Genomic DNA, 23,212 nt, shown 5'->3' with positions numbered 1-23,212 from the left:
GTATTTTTAGTAGAGACGGGGGTGTCACCATATTGGCCAGGCTGAGTCTCGAACTCCTGACCTAGTGATCCACCCAGCTCGGCCTCCCAAAGTGCTGAGATAACAGACGTGAGCCACTGCGCCCGGTCAGTAGACGTGTATTTCTTAAAATCAGTTCAGTCAGACAAGTTTACAATGCAGGCGCATACCTGAAACAGGAACAAATGACTGGCGGCGAAAATGTGCGGCCCTGCGCAGGGCGAACGCGAAACGTTAGCTAAAGCCTCTGGGAAATGAAGTTCAGCAACCTCGTCGCGGAGTGTTCTGGGAACGCTGGTCCAGTGTGCCCGCCCGGCGCCGGCGTGCGGGGCGGAGCGGGGCTCTCTCATAACGACCGGAAGTGACCGTTGAAGCCGGTTGTAGGCGTGGAAAGAGGTTGGCGCTCTGGAAGTCCAGCTGCTTCGGCTCCGTGCGTTAAGTCTGGTGGCGGTCAGTGCGCTTCCGGACCCGGGATCAGAGTGTGTGGATCGCTATAAAGGGAGGGGAGCTCAGGTATCACCATGGCAACAGCCAGCCCTCCGGACCCGTGACGTCACCCTTCTGGTTTCGCGCTTAGAGGCCTCTGCGGGAGAAAGCTGGGGAGTCCTCAAAGGGGGCGCACCTCGCCTCCGTCTGTGCGGGGCGGTCCCGCCCTGATCCCTTGGAGGGCTTTGTTCTTTTGTTCTGGCCTAAGGGGAAGTCGGATGCCGGGCCCCGCCCTGCTTATCCACCTTCCAGCTTTAACGCTCTGCAACAGGTGTGTCTTCGTGTTATCCGACCTCGCAGGGGTGTGAGTCACAAATGTGCACAGAGGGAACAGACCAGGTCTGTGGATGCCCCGGCCAGATTCTAGGGTGGGCACCAAGGGTTTTTTGGATCTGAGGCAGAACCCGCTTACCCGATCTCCACTCTGTTTTTGTTCATCGGAGTGCCACACGCCTCTCTAGTGCTCTCTTAGGGCACTTCTCTTGTGTAAGACCTCTTGGTCACTTTGCAAGACTCTGATGTGTGATTGTGTGACGTATGCTGCTGACGCCATCCTGTGTTTTTTAGGATAGACAACCTCAGCGTGTTGCAGACTCCCTGCAAGGGGAGCTAGACATCTGAGTCCCAGACTGAGGTATCAGCTGAAGGAACGCTGCCTGGCGAACCCTGGTATTCAAGTTCCAGAGGAACGGGATGAGCTTCTGAGATGGAAGGTAGTGGGGTCGACTTGGGGGAGAGTGGGTTGATGGAGGCTTGAGAACAGTCATGACTGGAGGATCAAATACTTGAGATCAGAGCAGGAGAGCTGGAAGGAAGGAACGGTATGCTTAGGGATTAGCAAAGAAACCGAATTACATTGTAGGGAGAGATTCTTTTTTATAGAGAGATACTTGGGGGAGGAGTTTATTTTTTCTTTCATTCCATTGGGGAATGAAAAGACATAATCATTCAGAGTATATGTGATCCCCACGTGACTTCTGAATATTAAATATTAAAATTATAATGTTGAAGTCAGAAGACATCTTGGTAATTATCCCTTCAATGAAAGAGTTAGTTTTGAAATCTCCTTGGCAGATGGCAGTCTGTCAACCCTAGGCCAGAACTAGTGTGGCATTAAACTCGCCATTTTGGGTGCAGACTATTCCCTCGTTGGCTTTCTTTTTTAGTTTGTTATATTAAACAGATGTACTTGTTCCTGTAACTTTTGTGTTGATCTTATTTCTGAGTCCTCCAGAGAAAAGGAAACTGTTCTTAATTTCACACTGCTGCCCTTAAGATACGTGAATTCCGCTGTTACAACTCCGCCTCATAAATTCTAAGCAATATAGCCTCACTTCTTTTGATTGGTCTGTGTGATGTATCTAGACCTCTTCTCTGAAAACTCTCCTGCTTGTCAGCATTTTTCGTAAAATGCAGTGCCTAATGATAAACATAGTTCTTTGGATGTGCTTTGAAAAGTACCTCAAAGAATAATGTACTACTTCGTTTGACTGGGATTATACTTCTGCTGTTTGGCATCAGATCACATTTGCTTTAAAAACTATCAGTGATGTACTGTAAACTTTAGATTTTTTTTACATAAACTGCAGTGATCTAGATTTATACCATTTTTGTGTAATGGAATTATTATTATCCTTAATGTCAGGACTTACAGTTATGATTGTCCAATTTTTTGGTCACATGTTTTAGGCTTTCAGAATGATTATGAATCCTAATTTAGTTATTCAGTGTCTTAACTGTCCTTTCCAACTTAATGCCACTAGCAGATTTAATGAATATTCCTTCTATTTCTTCCTACATGTCATTGAACAGGTCAGGGTAAGGACAGAGGCTTATGACGTGTCCCTATAGACTTCCCTCTGCATTGGTGTTGTCTTTACATTCTTTAGGTATGGCTGTGCAATCAAGTTTGGTTTAACGTAACTATTATCATGCAGTCCTTTTTTGCATTTGTTAAAAATAGTATCATTAGAAATCTTAACATTATTCATATTATTCATGTGAATAATGTAGGTTTGGTCCATACTACTCTTCAATTTTTTGTCCTTCAAGTCTTTTTTACAGTAGATTTTTAAAATATATATTCTAAGTTTATCAGAATTAAATCAGTCAAAGTAGTTTCATTAAAAGCCTTTGTTTTTTCTTTATTTTGGGGATTTCTCACAATTTTATCATTAGGATTAACTTTACTGAGCCTCTGTTCCTTGTAATAATTTTTGCAGCACATACTGAGCATTTACTATGCGCCAGGCACACAGTTGGTTTCTGTAACTGTTGCTGTTTTTGGTTCTGTTGGTTGCTGTTACTTGGAATAAAAAGCATCTTACCTGAGACATTTCTCTTGATTCTGTTTTCCTAAAGTCTTACGTACCTGTCTGTGCATGTGGAACATTTTCTTTCACTGTTAAGAACTTCCAAGATAACATCTTCATTTTTTTTCTTAAGACTTCTGTTACAAAACAGTTTTTCTTTACTGGTCAAAATCAAGTTGAGCATAATAGTTCCCTTTATTGCTTCCTCTGCTTTCTGAGGCATGACAGCATTAAGAATTTCTTGATTAATACATTTTTACAAAATGAAACTTACATAGCCAAACAGTTGAAACTGCTTTTCTCCATATTATTCATCACCCCCACTTGCCTAAGCTATGTCATACTGTTGCCAGCATGGTGCTGCTTTTGTTTTTTTTTCTTTCTTTTGGTTTATCTACAGTTTCCATCAGGTTTCACACTCACGATTATTGCATCAAATACAATAATCCATCTCTTAGTCTGTCTCTTTCTATCAGATCATTTTGCGTAAATTTTACCCAGCTCTCTTTTAAACAAGGATTGGTCATAAAACCCACACTAGGCCAGTTGGCTCTCTCTGGAATTTGAATCTTGGAACTAAAATCAGATGACACTGACCTATCCTAATGGTTGTATCCCAAAGAGATTGTCCTTGCACCTTAGTGGTGCAATTTAGATTCCCTGAAATTACTTGGGTTCTCTCCATTTGATTGTTTAGCTTTTCTTTTTATTCTTCATGTTCCCCACTGTCTTTATATTTAGTCCCTTAGTTGATTTTTTTTTTTTTAAGTTATATAGTTTTAAGGTCTTATGTCTTCCAGCCCAGCAAGCCTTGGTTAATGCCTAAAATATTGGGTTTCCCTTCTTTTTTTTCAGGTGCAAATTCACTTGGCTTATTGCCACTATCTCATGCATCTGTGTGTGGTCATAAATATCCATCTTGACCCTTACCTGTTTTGATTGTTTTTTCTTAGTTTTTACCAAGCATCTCTTACAGCATTGCTAGTCTTTCTACTTCATACCTCATGTCTCATTCAAAGTTTTTTTTTTTTTTGAGACTGAGTCTCACTCTAACGCCCAGGCTGGAGTGCAGTGGCGTAATTTCAGCTCACTGCAACCTCTGCCTCCCGGGTTCAAGTAGTTCTCCTGCCTCAGCCTCCTGAGTAGCTGGGATTACAGGTGCGTGCCACCATGCCCAGTTAATTTTTGTATTTTTAATAGAGACGGGGTTTCACCATGTTGGTCAGACTGGTCTCAAACTCCTGACCTCAGGTGATCCGCCCACTTCGGCCTCCCAAAGTGCTGGGATTACAGGCGTAGCCGCTGTGCCTAGCCAATCTCATTCAAATTTTTATATCCAGAGACATCTTCCCTCACTAGTATTTCTGCATACATTAAATTTCTAAGAGGAGAAAATTTTTCTTGTTTTACTTCTTTGTGGAAACAGGTGTACCTAGTTTGGTTTTCCTCACCACTATCTCCTCTTCAAGAGGATTTTGAAAGGTATGTTTGTCAGACATTTGCCTCTAGTCTTTTAAAGATGAGAAAATTGAAGCCTAAAGAAGACAAGGGACTTGCATAATTTTACATAATTAATTACCAGACGAGTCATTTTGAGAATCAGGCTTTCCTGTCAACCAGTACTCTGAATGGATTCCCCCAAGAGCAAAGTTTTTTTTTGTTTTGTTTTGTTTATTAAGGTATAAGTTATATACAGTAAAGCACACAAATACTGTACAGTATATAGCTTTTCAAATTTTTATGTATGTATAAACTAGTATAACCAAGATATGGAATGTTTCTAATGCCCCAGAAGTATCTTGTGCCTCTGCCCAGTCAGTTATCCCTCCAGAAGTACTATTCTAACTTTCATTACTATAGATCAGTTTGGTTGGTTTTTAAACTTAATATAAATATAGTCATACAGTATGCATTATTTTCTGTCTGGCTTATTTTGCTCAACATTATGTTTATGAGATGCATCCATGTTGTTAATTATGTTAGTAGCTCTTTCTTATATTTTGGAGTAATCCATGGTATGAAAATACCATGGTTGTTTATGCTGTGTTCTGTTGAAAGGCATTTGGGTTGTTTCCAGTTCTGAGATATTATGAATAAATCTGCAGTGAAGATCCTTGTACAAGTCTTTGATGGACATAAGCATTTTTATGGATGTAAGGACAGGAGTGGAATTGCTGAGTCATAGGATAGTCATATGCTTAGCTTAGTATAAACTACCAGTTTTCATAAGTGGTTGATACATTTATTCCATATGCCAATCTAAAAAGTTCTAATTGCTTTATATTCTTGCCAGCAATTAGTATTGACCATGTCTATTTAATTTAAGACATTCTGTTGGGTGGGTAGAGTAAGTAGCATATGTCATTGTGATATTTAATTTGCCTTAATAGCAAAGTTTTCAAAGGGCCTATAAAGACTTTTGGAAAGTAATCGGATTATTTCTTCATATTTTATATGTAGCAGAGAAAAGGCAGCAGAAATAGTTTGCCTCACTTAATAAGGAACATAGATTGAGTCATATAATACATATGACTTCTAAGTGTCTAGGTACAAAACTGAATCATAAAGCAATGCTTTACCTCTTGAGCCTACTGAGGAGGGTACCAGGGCCCCAGTTACCTTCTAACTTTTTTTTGCATTCTAAAATGTAAAGGAAATGGCATAGTTTCTGTTATTTTCAAATAGAAGAATAAACGGAATTTATGGATTGCTGGGGATAGCTATATTGAACAGAAGTCATATGGCTCCTGCTTCTTCCCCTAGATCTGTCCTCTCCAGACTCCACCCTTCTCCAAGGGGGACATAATCTACTCTCATCAACCAGTTTTCAGGTAAGATGTGGTTTCTTGAAATGCCATTTTATTCTTTAGAGGGTGATTGTGGTTTTTTTGTTTTGTTTTTTTCTGTTTATCCAAAAATCAATGTTGGCCGTTCATTCTGGGCTCTTATCTGTCTAGTAACCGCATTCCTAACTCTGCCTCTCCAGCTTTAACTAATACATTCACCACTTACCTCTTGCTTAGTATCTTGCTATGCTCCAGGGATGGGAGAGCAAAATAAGTACAAAACTTGATCCTTTTTTTTTTTTTTTTTTTTGAGATGGAGTCTCCCTCTGTCACCCAGGCTGGAGTGCAATGGTGGTGATCTCCGCTCACTGCAACTTCCACCTGCCGGGTTCAAGCAATTCTCCTGCCTCAGCCTCCCGAGTAGCTGGGATTACAGGCCTGCACCACCACACCTAGCTAATTTTTTGTATTTTTAGTATAGATAGGGTTTCATCATGCTGGTCTCGAACTCCTGACCTCATGATCCACCCACCTTGGCCTCCCAAAGTGCTGGGATTGCAGGTGTGAGCCACCACGCCCAGCCCCAAAACTTGTTCCTTTAATAGGCCAAAATGACTACTAGAAAATAAAACAGGTAAATATAAGAAAGGTGAAATGAGTAATGTGGATATTAGAGAATGGAAAATGTATGTGCTCTGGAAGGATTAGGAGAGTTTCATGGAGAATGGCTGATTTGTGATGCCTCTAAAACAATAGGTGACATTTGGATATTTGAACAAGTAAGGTGGTGGGGATGGAGGTATGGATTCTAGGTATAGAGAAGATTATAAGCACAAGTTCGTAAGTAAGAATTAACAGATGTTACACAGGATTCAGAAAAATATGGAAGGGATGGTTTATGGCAAGTGGTACACAAATGATTGAATGAAGTCAGAATACGAAAGCCTTGATACCTGGATGAGAAGTTGAAGGCTTTATCGTGTAAGCCATTTATGAACCATTAATGATTTTTAATGGAAGAAAAGTGACCTGGACTGATGGAGAACTTAGACAAAAAAGGTAACAATTGCTCACCAGCCATAATCAACCTCAAGCCCTCCTCCTTCTTAAAATTTTCCCCCTGCTTAATTCCTGTCCCATAACTGAATTTTCTTAACAAAGAAATGGTACCAGTTCTTCCCACTTTCAGCCCAATTACTTTTGGTATTTTCTATTTAATTGGGGAGTATATTGTGACAGTAAAGTGCACATATTTAAAAATGTATAATTTGATAAGTTTTGACATATATACATTCATGAAACCATTACCACAATCAAGACAGTGAAAATATCCGTAATCAGAGAACATACCTTGTATGACTTGAATCCTTTCAAATTTATGGAGACTTGGTTTTTTGTCCAGAGTGTGGTACATCTTGGTAAACTATCAGTGAGCGCTTGAAAAAAATGTATATTGTGCTATTGTTTTATAGAATGTTCTATAGATGTATTCATTTTCTATTGCTGCTATAATTAATTGCCATAAGCTTAGATGGCATTAAAATAACATTTACTCACAGTTTTAGAAGTCAAAAGTCCAAAATAGATTGTCAGGACAGCATTCTTCTGAAGGTTCTAGGGGAAGAATCTATTCCTTGCCTTTTCCAGCTTCTAGAGGCTGCTGTGTTCTTTGGATTGTGTCTACTTATTGTATCTTCAAAACTAGCACTGTGGCATCTTCAAATTTATCTCTCTGTCTGTCTCTCTCTGACTCTGACTTGTCTTCTATCTTTGTATCTCCTACTCTGATCCGCTTACCTCCCTCTTATAAAGACCCTTGTGATTACCCTAAGCTCACCCATGTAATACAGAATAATTTCCCCACTCAAGGTCCTTAACCTGATCACATTTGTAAAGTCTCTTTTGCCATGTTAGGTAACAAATTCACAGGTTTCAGGGGTTAGGACATGGACATTTTTGGGAGGGCCTTGTTCTGTATACCACAGGTATCAGTTTGGTCAACTTGGTTGATAGTGTTGTTCAAGTCTTTTATATCCTCACTGATTTCCTGTCTGCTTGTTTTATCAGTTATTGTGAAAGGGGTATTGAAATCTCAGACTGTTGTAGGTTGATCTGTTTCTCCTTGCTGTTTTACCAATTTTCGCACCATATATTTTGAAGCTCTGTTATTAGGTGCATAAACGTTTAGGATTGTTATGTTCTCTTAATCAGTTGACTCCTTTATTGTTGAAAAATGGTGTTTTTAATGCCTGGTAATATCTTTTGCCTTGAAATTTACTTTGACATATGGTATATATTTTTATATATTTTTGCTTTTAACTTATTCGTATCTTTATATTTAAAGTGAGTTACTTACAAGCAACATGTAGTTGGGTTTTGCCTTTTTTTTTTTGTCTTTGAGATGGAGTCTTGCTCTGTTGCCTAGCCTGGAGTGCAGTGGCGTGATCTCGGCTTACTGCAAACTCCACCTCCCTGATTCACGCCATTCTCCTGTCTCAGCCTCCCCAGTAGCTGGGACTACAGGTGCCCACCACCATGCCTGGCTAGTTTTTTGTATTTTTAGTAGAGACGGCGTTTCACCATGTTAGCCAGGATGGTTTTGATCTCCTGACCTCATGATCCACCTGCCTTGGCCTCCCAAAGTGCTGGGATTACAGGCGTGAGCCACCCCACCCGGGTTGTGCTTTTTTTTTTAATCAAATCTGGAAATCTCTGCTTCTTGGGGTGTTTAGACCATTTGTATTCAATATTATCTTACATGTAATGTGTTACATTTAAATATAATGTGACTTTTGATATGGATAAGTCTTTTACCTTGCTGTTTGTTTTCTATTTGTATTGTCTTTTTTCTTTTTTTCCTTCTATTCTTACCTTCTTTTGGATTGAATATGCTTATGATTCTATTTTATCTCCTTCATTAGCTTATTAGCCATAACTCTTTGCTATTTTACTTATTGCTTTAGGGATTCGTATTTGTTTTAATCATCATGTACTTTCAAGTGATAGTCCATTTTACTTAGAATAGTGTATTTACATTCCCCCCCCACCGCAATTTTAATGCTATTGTTGCCATATATTTTACTTGTTACATATATTATAAATCCCATAATACTTTGTTGTTATTTCCTTTAAGCAGCCAATTATCTTTGAAAGGTATTTAAATAATAAGAAAATAATTGTATATAATTATTACAATGCTCATTGTGTAATGACCATTTTTGGTATTCTTTTTTCGTTTTTATAAATCAGTGGTTCACAATTGTGAGTGATTTTGCTCCCCAAGGAGCAATATTTGGGAGTGTTAGGGGACTTTTTTGATTGTCAAGACTTGGTAGGGAGTGCTATTAGCATCCAGTGGGTTAAGGCCAGTGATGTCTCCATACACAGGACAGGCCCCTACACTTATCTAAGAGAATCATCTGGTCCAAAATATCAATAGCGCCAAGGTTGAAAAACCTTGGTGTCGAACCATATTTTCATCTGGTATCTTTTTTTTTTTCTCCTGGTTGAAGGACTTCCTTTAACATTTCTTATAGTGTAGGTCTACATGAATAATACTTTCAGGTTTCTATGTCTAAAGAAGTCTTTATTTTGCCTTTGTCTATTAATTCTAGTGTGACAGATTTCTTCTTTTCAGTATTTGATGTTGCTCCAGTGTCTATTATTTCTAACAAAAAAGTTACTGTTGTTTTTATCTTTGTTTTTTATATTTGTGTATCTTTTTTCCTCAGATTACTTGTAAGATTTTTTTCTATCACTGAGTTTGAGCTATTTGATTATGACGTATTTTAGTGCAATTTTTTTGTGTGTTATCATCAAGTTTGGAAAATAATCAGCTATTATTTCCTCAAAAATGTTTTTTGGTCCCCTTTCATCTTTCCCCTGCCCCCGACCTGGTACTCCAATTACACATAAAGCAGGCCACTTAAAGTTCTCCTAGAGCTCCCCAAGTCTCTTTTTTTTTAAACTTTTTAAAATTTTATTTTGAATAGCTTTGATGTCTGTGTCTTTGAAGTTACTAATCTCTCTCTTCAAAGCTTACTCTTCTGTTAATACTACCTGGTGAATTTTTTTAAATCTCAAAACATTCTCATTTTCAGCTCTAGAAGTTCCATTTAGGTTTTTTTTTTTTTTTTTTTTTTTTTAATGTCTTTCATATCTCTTCCTGATGTTTTGAACATATGGAATACAGTCATAAAAACTTTTGATGTTCTTATCTGTTAACTCTAACATCTCTTCTGGGTTGGTTTCAATTGATTGACTTTTCTCCTTATTATGCATTGTATTTTCCTGCTTCTCTGCATTGCCTGATAATTTTTTGTTTGTTTGTTTGTTTGTTTGTTTTTGAGACAGAGTCTCACTCTGTCACCCAGGCTGGAGTGCAGTGGCACAATCTCAGCTCACTGCAACCTTTGCCTCCTAGGTTCAAGCAATTCTCCTGCCTCAGCCTCCTGAGTAGCTGGGATTACAGGTGTGTACCACCACGCCTGGCTAATTTTTTTGTATTTTTAGTAGAGATGGCGTTTCGCCATGTTGGTCAGGCTGGCCTCAAACTCCTGACCTTGTGATCCACCCACCTCGGCCTCCCAAAGTGCTGGGATTACAGGTGTGAGCCACCGTGCCCAGCCGCCTGATAATCTTTGATTGGATGCCACACACTGAATTTTACCTTACTGGGTTCTGAATTTTTTACATTCATATAAAATATTCTTGGCCGGGCACGGTGGCTCACGCCTGTAATCCCAGCACTTTGGGAGGCCGAGGTGGGCGGATCACGAGGTCAGGAGATCGAGACCATCCTGGCTAACACAGTGAAACCCCGTCTCTACTAAAAATGCAAAAAAATTAGCCAGGTGTGGTGGTGGGTGCCTGTGGTCCCAGCTACTCGGGAGGCTGAGACAGGAAAATGGCGTGAACCCAGCAGGCGGAGCTTGCAGTGAGCCGAGATCATGCCACTGCACTCTAGCCTGGGCAACAGAGGGAAACTCCGTCTCAAAAAAAAAAAAAAAAATTTATTGAACCTTATTCTGGGATGCAGTTAAGTTACTGGAATCAGTGTGTTCCTTTCGAGCCTTTTAAGATTTGTTAGGTGGGCTCGGAACAGCATTTAGTCTCAGGCTATTTATTCCCGACTATAGAGGCAGGACCATTCTGAGTATTCTACCCAATGCCTCATGAATTATGAAGTTTTCCATTTTGGCTGATGTATTTCCAGTCCTTTTTGAGCACTGGTACTGGTCCCATGACTCCTTTTAGATGATTCTTTCACTGGCCTCAGATAGTTTCATCACACCCATGCACAGATTGGTACTTTTCTGAATACTCAAGAGGGAACCTCTGCAGTTTTCCTTGCTTCTCTCTTTGTGTAGCTCTCTCCTCTCCAGTACTGTGTCCTGTGAACTCTAGTCATCTTGATTTTCCAAACTCTCAGCTCTATCTCTTCAGTTCCAGAAATCTGCTGGGCTACTCCTAGGTTCCACCTCCCTACACCAGTGTTTGGAAACTCTCAAGGCAGTAAACTAGAGCTATTATAGGGCTCACATCATTTGTTTCCTGATTCTCAGGGATCACTTTTCTTTGTTACCTGAGGTTCAGTGTGTTGGAAACTTTTGTTTCATTTTGTCTGGAATGTATTATTTCATGTAGGAGAGTAAATCCAATTATTGTTAATTCCATCTTGGCCACAGCTTGATCCTGTTGACGTCTGTATTTTGAACTGTAAGCAATGTTAGGGCTGATCTAGTGTAGCATTACTCTAGGGCTGTGTTTCAGGGACCCATGACCATGCTTTAGTTCAGTGATTTGTTGGAATGATTCATATGACTCAGTAGCATAAATCATGGCTAAAGAATATTACAGCAAAGCATACAAAAGAGGATCAGAAGGAAAAGGGTATTCATAAGCAGAGTCCAGAGAAATCAGGTACAGGCTTCCGAGCCCTCCCTCTGTGATGATCATACAGATGCACTTTCTCTGTTATTGTGAGCCACAGAAACAAGAAAAATGTCTACCCAGAGAATCCTGCTTGAGTCTTAGAGTCCAAATTCATAAAGGTTGCTGATCACGTTGGCCTTTACCTGCCATATGACCAGCTATAGTATAGACCCCACACTCGGCACCTGGTACACGTCATAAATTTCCATGTTTCTTTAAACGATGTTGACAGTTTGGTACAACTTGTCCCAGTGCACTGGGCACACAGAATAACATCATTAATCAGTGACTAGGCACACAGAATTATGTCAGTAATTAGTGACCATGGAAGTGTTCAAAGGTTTAGTTTTCGGAGCTTGTTCAAGGGTCAGAACCAAGGATCTAGGCGTCCCTGGAATTTAGCAAGGAATGAGCCAACCAGACCTGCTGCTTATGCTCTTTCCTCACAGTCTGGACTTGTCCTGCTCCTAAAGTGTCCTGGAACTGTTTGTGGGAGCCGGCTGTGCACATAACTTCTCAGTTATGTCATGTTGGTAACTTTGCATTGCCCATGGAGATTGTATTTACACCAGATTTGTGATATTCCTTTTCTCTGCAGCTCCCTCCTCTCCAGTATCTATCCTGCAGATTCCCTGCTTCAGTAGTTCTGAACTTTCAACTTGGTCTCCTCAGCTCAGTAAGACCACTGCTTTGGTAGAGCTCTGCCTCTCTGCTCTGCAGTCTGGGGAGTTCCTCAGGCAAAAAGTTAAGGGGATTCTGGGACTCATGTTAGTGTTTCCCTTCTGTCCGTATCACTTCTGTCCTGCCTGCTGTTCAACATATGAAAACACTTGTTTCAGATATATTGTTCAGTTTCATTTATATTGGAAGAACTAGTCCAGTTGCTTTGTCATGGTTAGAGGGAAAAGTCCTAATGATTTAATATATTTATATGTTTTAAACAAAGTTAATGCTCTCTCACTTAGTTTTAAATACATAGCAATAAAAAAAAGCAGGAAGTTCCCTGCATTGCCTGTAGGTCCCACTACCCAGTCCCACCAATAGTATTTGCTTAAGTATTCTTTCAGATTTTTTTCTGTTCATTTACATATAAACTTTCTTCCTATTCATAAAAAGAAAAGTAGGATCATACCCTAGAGTGCAGTGGTATGATCATAGGTCACTGCAACCTCGAACTTCTGGGCAGAAGCAATTCTCCCACCTCAGCTTCCTGAGAAGCCGGGACTACAGGTGCGTGCCACCACACCCAGCTTATTTCTATTTTTATCTTTAGTGCCGATGAGGTCTCACTATGTTGCACAGGCTGGTCTTGAACTCTTGGGCTCGAGCAGTCCTCCCAGCTCGGCCTCCCAAAGTGTGGAGATTGCAGGTGTGAGCCACAATGCCTGTCCTCCTGTGTACATATTTTCTAATGAGTACATATAGATATACCTCATTTGATAACTATCTATATAAAGTGTCTTAGTATGGGTGTACCATATATTTTTTAACCACTATCCTATTAATGGACATGTAATTTGATTTTTTTTTCCCTTCCACACAAATGATGTTGAAATGGCAATTGTACATATGTCTTTGTACCTAGAAGAGTTTCTGAAGAATAAATTCCTAGAAGTAGGATGACTGGATTGAATGGTATATCCATTAAAGTTTTGATAGATCTTGTCAGATTGCCCCCTAGATAGATTGCATTTGGGTTCTCTTTCCACCATAGTATACATGAGCACTTCAGCAGTGTTACCCAGTCTGATATTTTACTGTTTAACTGTATTTTTAGGGGAGGGGAGCATCTTTTCATGGTTTCACATTTTCCACGGTGACTTGCTTATTTGGGTTGTTGGCCTTTATTGCTGCTATTTTTGTGGGTAGTTGATCCCTTCTTTTCCCCTTTTCCCCTTTAATTTTTAGTTGACATGTAATAATTGTACATATCCATGGGATACAGAGTGATATTTTGGTATGTGAATACAATGTGTAATGATAAAATCAGGATAATTAACATATCCATCACCTTGAACATTTATCACTTCTTTGTGTTGTGAATATTCCAAATCCTCACTTCTATTTTCTTGTAATTATACATAAAATTATTGTTAACCATATTCACCCTATAGTGCTATAGACACTGGAACTTATTCCTTCCATCTACCTGTAACTTTGTAACTGTTAGCCAGTCTTTCCCTAACCTTCCCTCCTCACTACCCTTCCCAGCCTCTAGTAAGCACAGTTCTACTCTCTATGAACTCATTTTGTTTTTGTTTGTTCCTACATGTGAATGATAACATGCAATATTTATCTTTCTATGTCTGGCTTATTTCACTTAACATAATGTCCTGCAGGTTCATCCATGTTACCACTAATGACAAGATTTTATTCTTTTTTTTAATGGCTGAATGGTATTCCATTGTGTATATACACCACATTTTCTTTATCCATTCATCTGTTGATGGACATTTAGGTTGATTCTATATCTTAGCTGTTGTCAATAAAGCCGTAGCAAACATGGGGATGCATGTGTCTCTTTGGTATACTGATTTCCTTTACTTCGGATAAATACCCATTAGTAGGATTGCTGGGTCATATGGTAGTTCCATATTTAGTTTTTTTGAGACAGTGCCAAACTGTTATCCATAATGGTTGTACTAATTTACCTTCCTACCAGTGGTGTATCCTTGCCAGCATTTGTTATTTTTTTTTTTTTTTTTTGTCTTTTTGACTAACTGGGGTGAGATATCTCATTATGATTTTGATTTGCCTTTAGTGATGTTGAGCATTTTTTCATATATTTGGGTGTTTATATGTCTTCTTTTGAGAAATGCTTATTCAGATACTTCATCCACTTTTTAATGGTACTATTTATTTATTTGCTGTTGATTTGAGTATATTCTGGATATTAGTCCCTTGTGAGATGAATAGTTTGCAAATATTTTTGCCCCTTCTACAGGTTGTCTTGAACTCTGTAGGTTTTTTTTTATTGTGCAGAAGTTTTTTTTAGTTAAATTGCCTTTTGTTTATGATGTCTTATAGATGTTTTACATTGTTATGTGGTTGTATCTATCAGTCTGTCTCTCCATCATGTAAATTTTGCTTTCCAGATTTCAAGCTTATACAAATATTTTCCTGCTTTTTATTCTATATTATTTTGACTTTTTCTTTAAAATTTCATCTTTAGGTTGGCAGGAATTTTTGTGTGTGTTGTGAAGTAAGGATCTCACCTTAATTTTTTTTTCATAGACAGTTGTTTGTTATGGCATGATTTAGTGGCTAATCCATCTTAACTAATTTAACTTTTAGCTTCTAACTTACTTTTAAATTAAATAATTAACTTTTAACCAATTTGAAAACAGCTTAATGCCTTTCAACTGTTATAAATATGAGTCTATTTCTGGATTTTCTATTTTATTTCATTTTGTTTTATTCCAAACTAGGCCATTTTTTAATTACTTTATCTTTTGAAATGTATTAGGGCAAGTCTTTCCACCTCTCTTTTTCAAAAAACCTTTGGGTGCTCTTGCACATTGTAGGTAGTAAAAAATATTATTGATGATAATAGTTAAACCATTAATACTTAACATATGTTGGAACACAGGGATGATGATGGTAATGATGATGATGAAGGACAACAATGGCCGTATTGACTGAGCACTTATTATATGCCAGATGTTAAATTAAGCATTTCACCTGGAATGTTTTATTTAATTCTTACAATAACCCAATGGATGAGGCACTGTTTTTACATTTATTTTATAAAGGAGAAAATGTCAAGATTATTTTGCAGACATCCTATAGACTGCCTTACTTCTGTCAGTATTGCTAACTTTACCCCTTTCCTAAGTAAAGGCTTATGGCTAAGCAGAAATATGTTTGGTATTTCAGGAATCAGTGACTTTTAAGGATGTGATAGTGGACTTTACCCAGGAAGAATGGAAACAGCTGGACCCTGGCCAGAGAGATTTGTTCAGAGATGTGACATTGGAAAATTATACACACCTGGTCTCTATAGGTAAGGATAACTTCTCCGAGTTAATATCAAGGGGTGTTCAGGAGGAGGGCTCTCTCGTGCTCAGGGGAGTTTGCCTTTAAGTTTAGTAACCAACAATTTCTGAATTTCTAAAGTTTTTGAAAAGGTTTCTAGCATCCTAGCAAGCAGAGGACAAAATAATAATTTTCCTGAACCCAGATCAGTTCCCAAATTATACTCCCACCGTGTCTGGGAACTGGTAACATAACACTGAAGGTTGATATGTTATCCACTCCCATCAGGTTTTTACTACATGTCATTTCTTCTAAAGACAAAGCGGTGATTGAATTCTGATATGTTACTTTTCCCTTACTGCAGGTTTCTTTCTTTTTTTCCCTAATGAACAGGACTCCAAGTTTCTAAACCTGATGTGATTTCCCAGTTAGAGCAAGGGACAGAGCCATGGATCATGGAGCCAAGCATTCCAGTAGGTACCTGTGCAGGTAAGTCATGGATGCCAGCAGATGAATATCATTAACTCTGACTGTCAGCCTGATAAGAGAGGATTTTATGTCTGAACTGTAGATGTATTTTCTTCCCTTTAAAGTATTTCCTATGGAGAAATGGGAAAGCATCTGTTTTCTGGACTTTCTTATGCTTTGTTATGTCACTAGTTGTTGCAATATATATTCTATGTTATAGAACATAGATTCTATGTTATAAATGTCCCTTTTTGAGATGTCCTTCCTACCGTTTTACGAAATCCACCTCTCATACTGGACTCTGCATTACATCTCTTTCTACTTCCTTTAGGACCATGATCTCATAATTATCACCATACTTTTCAGTCCTTACAATTTTTTATTTTGGGTCTACAGGCTCCATTCCTAGTACTTTTACCTAGAAATACCTAACCTGTATTTCCAAATAGATTTACTCCACAATATGAATCTTTATGGCCACCGTTCAGTTTCTCTTTTCTTTCCCAACCAAACTGAACAAAAATGAATTGCATACCTGCAGGCTTTATTTCTTTATCACCTAATTCTTTCCTAGTAACATGTGTAGCTTCTGATTTTTTTTTTCTTTTTTTGAGACAAAGCCTCACTCTGTGGCCCAGGTTGTAGTGCAATGGCATAATCTTGGCTCACTACAGCTTCTGCCTCCCAGGCTCAAGCAATCCTCCCACCTCAGCTTCCCGAGTAGCTGGAACTACAGGTGCATGCCACCATGCCTGGCTAATTTTTGTATTTTTAGTGGAGACAGGGTTTCACCTTGTTGCCCAGGCTGGTCTTGAACTCCGGGGCTCAAGTGATCTACTCCCCCCAGCCTCCCTAAGTGCCGCAATTACAGGTGGGAGCCACTGCACCTAGCTAGCTTCTGATTTTATCACTTTATCATACAGTTTTTGAAATTATGAATAACTTTCTTCTAAATCATCAGTTTTCAAACTGCATGAAGTAACCTAAGGATCTGACCCTAGAAAAATAAACAAACCTAGTCATTCTAGGTAAGGGATACGTCTCTAGAGTTAATGGGATGTAGGTGAGGTTCTTCTTTATGGGGGAAAATTGTGTGCCATGTTCAAACTTTAGCAAGTTTCTAACTGGAGTACCACTCAGAGATTTTTTTTTTTAAATAGGCAGTTAGGTGTTATGAATGTTCAACAGGATTGCATAGAATGTAACATCTCCCCAACCCCCACCCTGCCTCCAACCATGAATACTTTTTATTCATATCACATCTGTAAAATCTTTCTCTTAGAATGGTTTCATGGGACATACTTTAGAAAGCTTAATTTTTAAAAAAAGAAGAACTTTAATAACTGGGGCTTATGGTTAGTTAACTTTTGGAAAAAGCAAGTTGTCAAGTTTTATCACAAACTAAAAATGAAGTTTTACTTGACCAGATAGAAAACCGTTTTAAACCATTTAAATGTGTATTAAAAAACTTATGCTTTTCAAAAAATACTTTTTACCAAAAAGATTTATTTAGGCAAAAATAATAACCCCCACACCCCATGTTGCGTAGATAATTTATATAGTTCCAGTTACCTGGTCAGTGAACAGAAGGCAAGCACTTGAGATACTTAGCTCCATTCTATTGGTTACTTTTTATTGCTGGAATTTGACCTGATGATGATTGTCTTGGTAAATCAGCCCTCAATCCTATCTTTATCAGCATCTAGAATAGATTTATTCTTAGCTGGTGAGTTGGCTACTTTTGTCTTTATAAAAATGATGTATACTTTTGTAGACATCTCTACAGGTAGTGATATTGTGACAGTACCTACATTGAGGTGGCCACTAACCCTGGGCCTAGTCTACATAATTTCCCTTATCCTCTTTATTGCCATCTTCTCGGAGCTGTCTTGATGATCTTGACCCTCAGAATCATGATCTATAACCCTGATATGTATCTGTCTCACTGGTCTACCTTGTTTTCTTGTCCCCTGGTTGTCAACACCCTCGATTACTTCTCCACACATGGGATGTCAGAATACTATGGTCAATGTCTGTAGACTTTGCATGTAGTAAAGGGAGAATTGCTTTCTGCAATAGGGATGGTATTTTTCAATCTGATCTTTGGGAACTTTCTCCATCCCTTCATTTTTTGCCCTGCCCCTTGTATTCTAGTACTTCTGTTGGTTATTGAGTGGAGGAGATGATGACATAGATAATATTGGCCATGGTCTGTTTCATGTTGCCTTTGAGTGGAACTCCAACCAGGGTTGGAGATCTGCCACTTCCATGCACTGTTCTTTAGCAGCATCAGACTCCATGGTCTCCATATCTTTCATTGTGAAGTACTTCCAGAGGTGTTCTTTATGGCTACCTGCTGTGCAAACATACCTTCCTTGGTGTCATTTCTGTTGATGAAAACATATGTATTTCTTGAACAATCGGCTGTTTCCAAAGCCTGTATTGTTTTGATCTTGTCCCTCCTGTAGAAATTCTACTGCTGTGAGGCTGCCTACACTAATACATGCTTTGCTATTACCCGTAGTGCCAGGTGTGGAGGGGATGCTAGGCAGCTCTGGGGTCTGCCCCACTGCTCATGCTTGCAGTGATAGTGGTAGTGGTAGTAATAGTGACTGGGCTTGCAATATGGGAAAGATTCAGGATCCTCTGGGGTCTGCTGTAAACTTCTGATACCATTGAAACTGAAGAAATGCTGTTTTAAACGCAGCCTTTGTTCTTTAAGGATATTGCCAGCATTGACTACCCTGCTGCTTTTAGTTGTCATCTCTCTTGTTTTGGGCAACATTTTACTTCCTGATTATGTACTGTCCTGGTTGCGTTTCTTCTGTTGTTTTGTGTGTTTGCTGATAAACTGCTTTCTTTCATTAGTATTTTTATTAATTCTGTTACCCTGACTATTCTCAAGGATCTTCCCTCTGCCTCTGCTCTTTGTCACATATTTTTCTAAGGCTTTAGCTATTGTTGTCCTTCCTTTTTTGAGCTGATACTTTCCATCCTACATTTGAACATCCTTGTTATTCTGATGTTGGCATCTTTCACTTCTACAAACACTACTATAGTCCAGCTCTCCATTACTTTTCTTAATTCTCAAAATGCCTAGACTTGAACTTGTTAGTTTCTCCCTGCTAAAGTATTTCCTCTACTATTTACAATTCTTCCCATATCTAGCAATGATGTGATTATTTCTTCAGTGTTCCAGGCTAAAACACATGGGGTCTTAGCTAATAAATCTTTCCTGTTTGTTCTGTCTTTAAATCATGGTTCTTGGATTTTTTGTTTTGTTGTTTATTAGCAAGGAATCCCAATTCAAACTGCCCCCTTCAGATTCAGTTCATCCCTGTCTACTCTTAGCCATCTCTGTTGTCACCTTTTTAATCAACTATTATCTTAAATGTATTTCCTAACTGGTTCTTAGAGATTATCTACGAAATTGAATTAGACATTCTTTTGCCACTTTCATATTTTATTTATAATTCTCCTTAGCTCTTTCCAACTTTCTCCCCAAATAATATGGCTATATATTTGAAAACCATTAGAATTTTCCAAGGGATTTATTTTTTAGTATCATTATATTAATTCCCACAATAGCAGTTTATTTTTTCTCTATTCAGAGAACACTGGAATTTTCTTTTTCTTTTAGACTGGGAGACAAGACTTGAAAATAGTGTGTCAGCCCCAGAGCCTGACATTTCTGAAGAAGAGCTATCTCCAGAGGTAATAGTGGAAAAACACAAAAGAGATGATTCTTGGAGTTCCAACTTGCTAGAAAGTTGGGAATGTGAAGGCGGTTTAGAGAGGCAGCAAGCAAACCAACAGACACTGCCAAAGGAAATAAAGGTAACTGAAAAGACAATACCCAGTTGGGAAAAAGGCCCTGTAAATAATGAATTTGGGAAAAGTGTCAATGTGAGTTCAAACCTTGTAACACAAGAACCATCTCCAGAAGAGACCTCTACAAAAAGAAGCATCAAACAGAATTCAAACCCAGTTAAAAAAGAGAAATCTTGTAAGTGCAATGAATGTGGGAAAGCTTTTAGTTATTGTTCAGCTCTTATTCGCCATCAGAGAACACATACTGGAGAAAAACCCTACAAATGTAATGAATGTGAAAAAGCTTTCAGCCGGAGTGAAAACCTTATAAACCATCAAAGAATTCATACTGGAGATAAACCATATAAATGTGATCAGTGTGGAAAAGGCTTCATTGAGGGTCCATCTCTTACTCAACATCAAAGAATTCATACTGGAGAAAAACCATATAAATGTGATGAATGTGGGAAAGCCTTTAGTCAGAGGACCCATCTTGTTCAGCATCAGAGAATTCATACTGGTGAGAAGCCATATACTTGTAATGAGTGTGGAAAAGCCTTTAGCCAGAGAGGCCATTTTATGGAACATCAGAAAATTCATACAGGAGAAAAACCTTTTAAATGTGATGAATGTGATAAAACCTTCACCAGGAGCACACACCTTACTCAACATCAAAAAATTCATACCGGAGAAAAAACCTATAAATGTAATGAATGTGGAAAGGCCTTCAATGGGCCATCAACTTTTATCCGTCATCATATGATTCATACTGGTGAAAAACCGTACGAATGCAATGAATGTGGGAAAGCCTTCAGCCAGCACTCAAACCTCACTCAGCATCAAAAAACACATACTGGGGAGAAACCCTATGATTGTGCAGAATGTGGAAAATCTTTTAGTTACTGGTCATCCCTTGCTCAACACCTGAAAATTCATACTGGAGAAAAACCTTACAAATGCAATGAATGTGGAAAGGCCTTCAGTTACTGCTCATCCCTTACTCAACATCGGAGAATTCACACGAGAGAAAAGCCCTTTGAATGCAGTGAATGTGGAAAGGCTTTCAGTTATCTCTCAAACCTTAATCAGCATCAGAAAACTCATACTCAAGAGAAAGCTTATGAATGTAAAGAATGTGGGAAAGCTTTTATTCGGAGTTCATCTCTTGCTAAGCATGAAAGAATTCATACTGGAGAGAAACCCTATCAATGTCATGAATGTGGGAAAACCTTCAGTTATGGTTCATCCCTTATTCAGCATAGGAAAATCCATACTGGAGAACGACCTTACAAGTGTAATGAGTGTGGGAGAGCATTCAACCAGAACATACACCTTACACAACATAAGAGAATTCATACAGGAGCCAAGCCTTATGAGTGTGCTGAGTGTGGTAAAGCCTTTCGACATTGTTCATCTCTTGCTCAACATCAAAAAACTCACACAGAAGAAAAACCCTACCAGTGTAATAAATGTGAAAAGACCTTTAGCCAGAGCTCCCATCTAACTCAGCATCAACGAATTCACACTGGGGAGAAGCCCTACAAGTGCAATGAATGTGACAAAGCCTTTAGCCGGAGTACTCATCTGACTGAACATCAGAATACTCATACTGGAGAGAAACCTTATAACTGTAATGAATGCAGAAAGACTTTTAGCCAGAGCACATATCTCATTCAGCACCAGAGAATTCATTCAGGAGAGAAGCCTTTTGGATGTAATGATTGTGGAAAATCCTTCAGATATCGCTCTGCTCTCAACAAACATCAGAGACTGCATCCTGGCATATGACAATTCCAGGAACATCATAAATTTAGGGGATATATTTACTTTAGTTTGTCCTTTTGTTAAGTACTGAAGAATCAGAGTGGATTTAGAAACTGCTTGAAATCTTTTAAATTTTCACTATCATGTTATGGAATGGAAAGTACATTGGGCTGAACTAATCCAATTGTTATTAAGCCACTTTGTGGCATTAGAAAACTCTACTGTTTTAAGCTTTAGTTTCCTTTATGGAATGAAGGATTTGGAGTAGATTATTTCAAAAGTAGTTTGGAGTTTTATAATCAGTTTTGAATATTTGCAATATTTTCTTGAATGGGTTTACTATACATCAGCATTTTGCTGTGTTGCATCTAGAATGTGTATGTTTATGCATGTTTTGCCAATAGAATTTGTGCTTCAGTAACTAGATTGGAGATCTAGTATGCTCCTGCTCTAATGCGTTTACATTGTTTAGGTAACTGGTTCCTAATAAAAAATTGTAAAATACCCTCAAATTAACAATTCAGTTGCATATAATAACCTAACTCAGTAAGAATATTAAAACTTACTATTCTTCTTCTTCTAGTCTGTTTTTAATATTTTAGGAGTTTACCACAACAACAGAGGTCCGCTTCTACAACTTAAACTGGTGTTATTTTACCCTGGTTGCATATTGGAGTCCCCTGGTGTCTTAATTTGTGCTGTTATGTTAAATTACAATAGACTAGGTATCTTAAACAATAGAAATTTGTTTAAAGCTGGAAGAGGCTAGGAAGTCCAAGATCAAGGTCCTAGCAGATCCAGTGTCAGACAAAGGCCCATTTCCGTTTGCAAACACCTGTCTTCTTGTGTTCCTCCATGGTGCTAAGCAGAGACAGAGCAACCTCTCATATCTCTTTATAAGACTACTAATCCCATTGGTGAGGGCTCTACCCTTATGACCTAATCACCTCCCAAGGCCCCCCTCCTAATACCATCACATTGCCAATTAGGCTTTCAACATAGAAATTTGGAGAGAACCTATTAAGTCCATAACACCTGGAGAACTCTACAAAATTATCTTGCCAACGCCCTACAACTCCAGAGACTAATTTAATTGCCTTAGGAGATAGGACCCAGGCATCAGTATTTTTTCTTAAATTTCTAATGTGTATACTGGAAAGAAAAATTGGCTTGTATTTGTATTGACAGTCAGTGAGATTACAGAAGTTCACATGATCCTGGTTTTTGTATCTCCTTTTTGTGTTTCTCAAAAACATCTCTGCTAGCTATTCCAGACCACATTCCTGTTTTCCCAAAGCAGATGGATTTACAGTTGCTCCTTTTGCTCAGACATGTCTATCTAACTACACTTTGGTGAACTAAATCACATATTTACCATTTTTTTTCTCCTTACCTCTATTTTAAGAGCAGAGGGAGGAAGTTATTTTAAACCATTTCTTAATCTTTTTTTCTTGATTGTAATATACACATCATATATGCCATAAACATCTAGTATAATACCAACATTAGTTTCTTAATATTTACCATACTGAGAGAGTAAAGCAAAGTTAAAATCTTTTTTTTTTTTTTTTTAATTTAAGAGACAGAGTCTTTCTCTGTCACCCAGGCTGGAGTGCAGTAGCATAATTATAGCTTACTGCAGCCTCAAACTGGGCTTAA

The 23,212-nt window shown here is 38.5% G+C and overlaps 1 protein-coding gene across 5 annotated transcripts; it reads left to right on the top strand.

Annotated features, from left to right (window-relative positions):
* Positions 1-385: 385 nt before the first annotated feature.
* Positions 386-22,135, top strand: ZNF184 (zinc finger protein 184). Of its 5 annotated transcripts, none has more exons than XM_025383270.1 (6): positions 386-531; positions 1,072-1,217; positions 5,580-5,647; positions 15,413-15,539; positions 15,905-16,000; positions 19,620-22,135. In XM_025383270.1, the coding sequence occupies exons 2-6, from the start codon at positions 1,211-1,213 to the stop codon at positions 21,575-21,577; spliced, it is 2,256 nt and encodes a 751-aa protein (XP_025239055.1). In that variant the 5' UTR covers positions 386-531; positions 1,072-1,210; the 3' UTR covers positions 21,578-22,135. The 5 variants fall into 5 exon arrangements, with proteins under 5 accessions (XP_025239055.1, XP_025239060.1, XP_025239057.1 ...); XM_025383275.1 differs by having other exon boundaries at positions 19,591-22,135; XM_025383272.1 differs by having other exon boundaries at positions 386-775.
* Positions 22,136-23,212: the final 1,077 nt, after the last annotated feature.

Source organism: Theropithecus gelada, chromosome 4 (genome assembly GCF_003255815.1).
Source record: "Theropithecus gelada isolate Dixy chromosome 4, Tgel_1.0, whole genome shotgun sequence".
Lineage (NCBI taxonomy): Eukaryota > Metazoa > Chordata > Mammalia > Primates > Cercopithecidae > Theropithecus > Theropithecus gelada.
Note: the sequence above shows the minus strand (reverse complement) of the source record. Positions and strands in the feature narration are given on the sequence as shown.

What these genes read in the sequence shown, in the direction of transcription:
- ZNF184 (XM_025383270.1), top strand. An exon ending in TCTCATCAACCAGTTTTCAG is followed by an intron (nt 5,648 to 15,412) that starts GTAAGATGTGGT and finishes TTGGTATTTCAG; the next exon opens with GAATCAGTGACTTTTAAGGA. An exon ending in TACACACCTGGTCTCTATAG is followed by an intron (nt 15,540 to 15,904) that starts GTAAGGATAACT and finishes CCTAATGAACAG; the next exon opens with GACTCCAAGTTTCTAAACCT.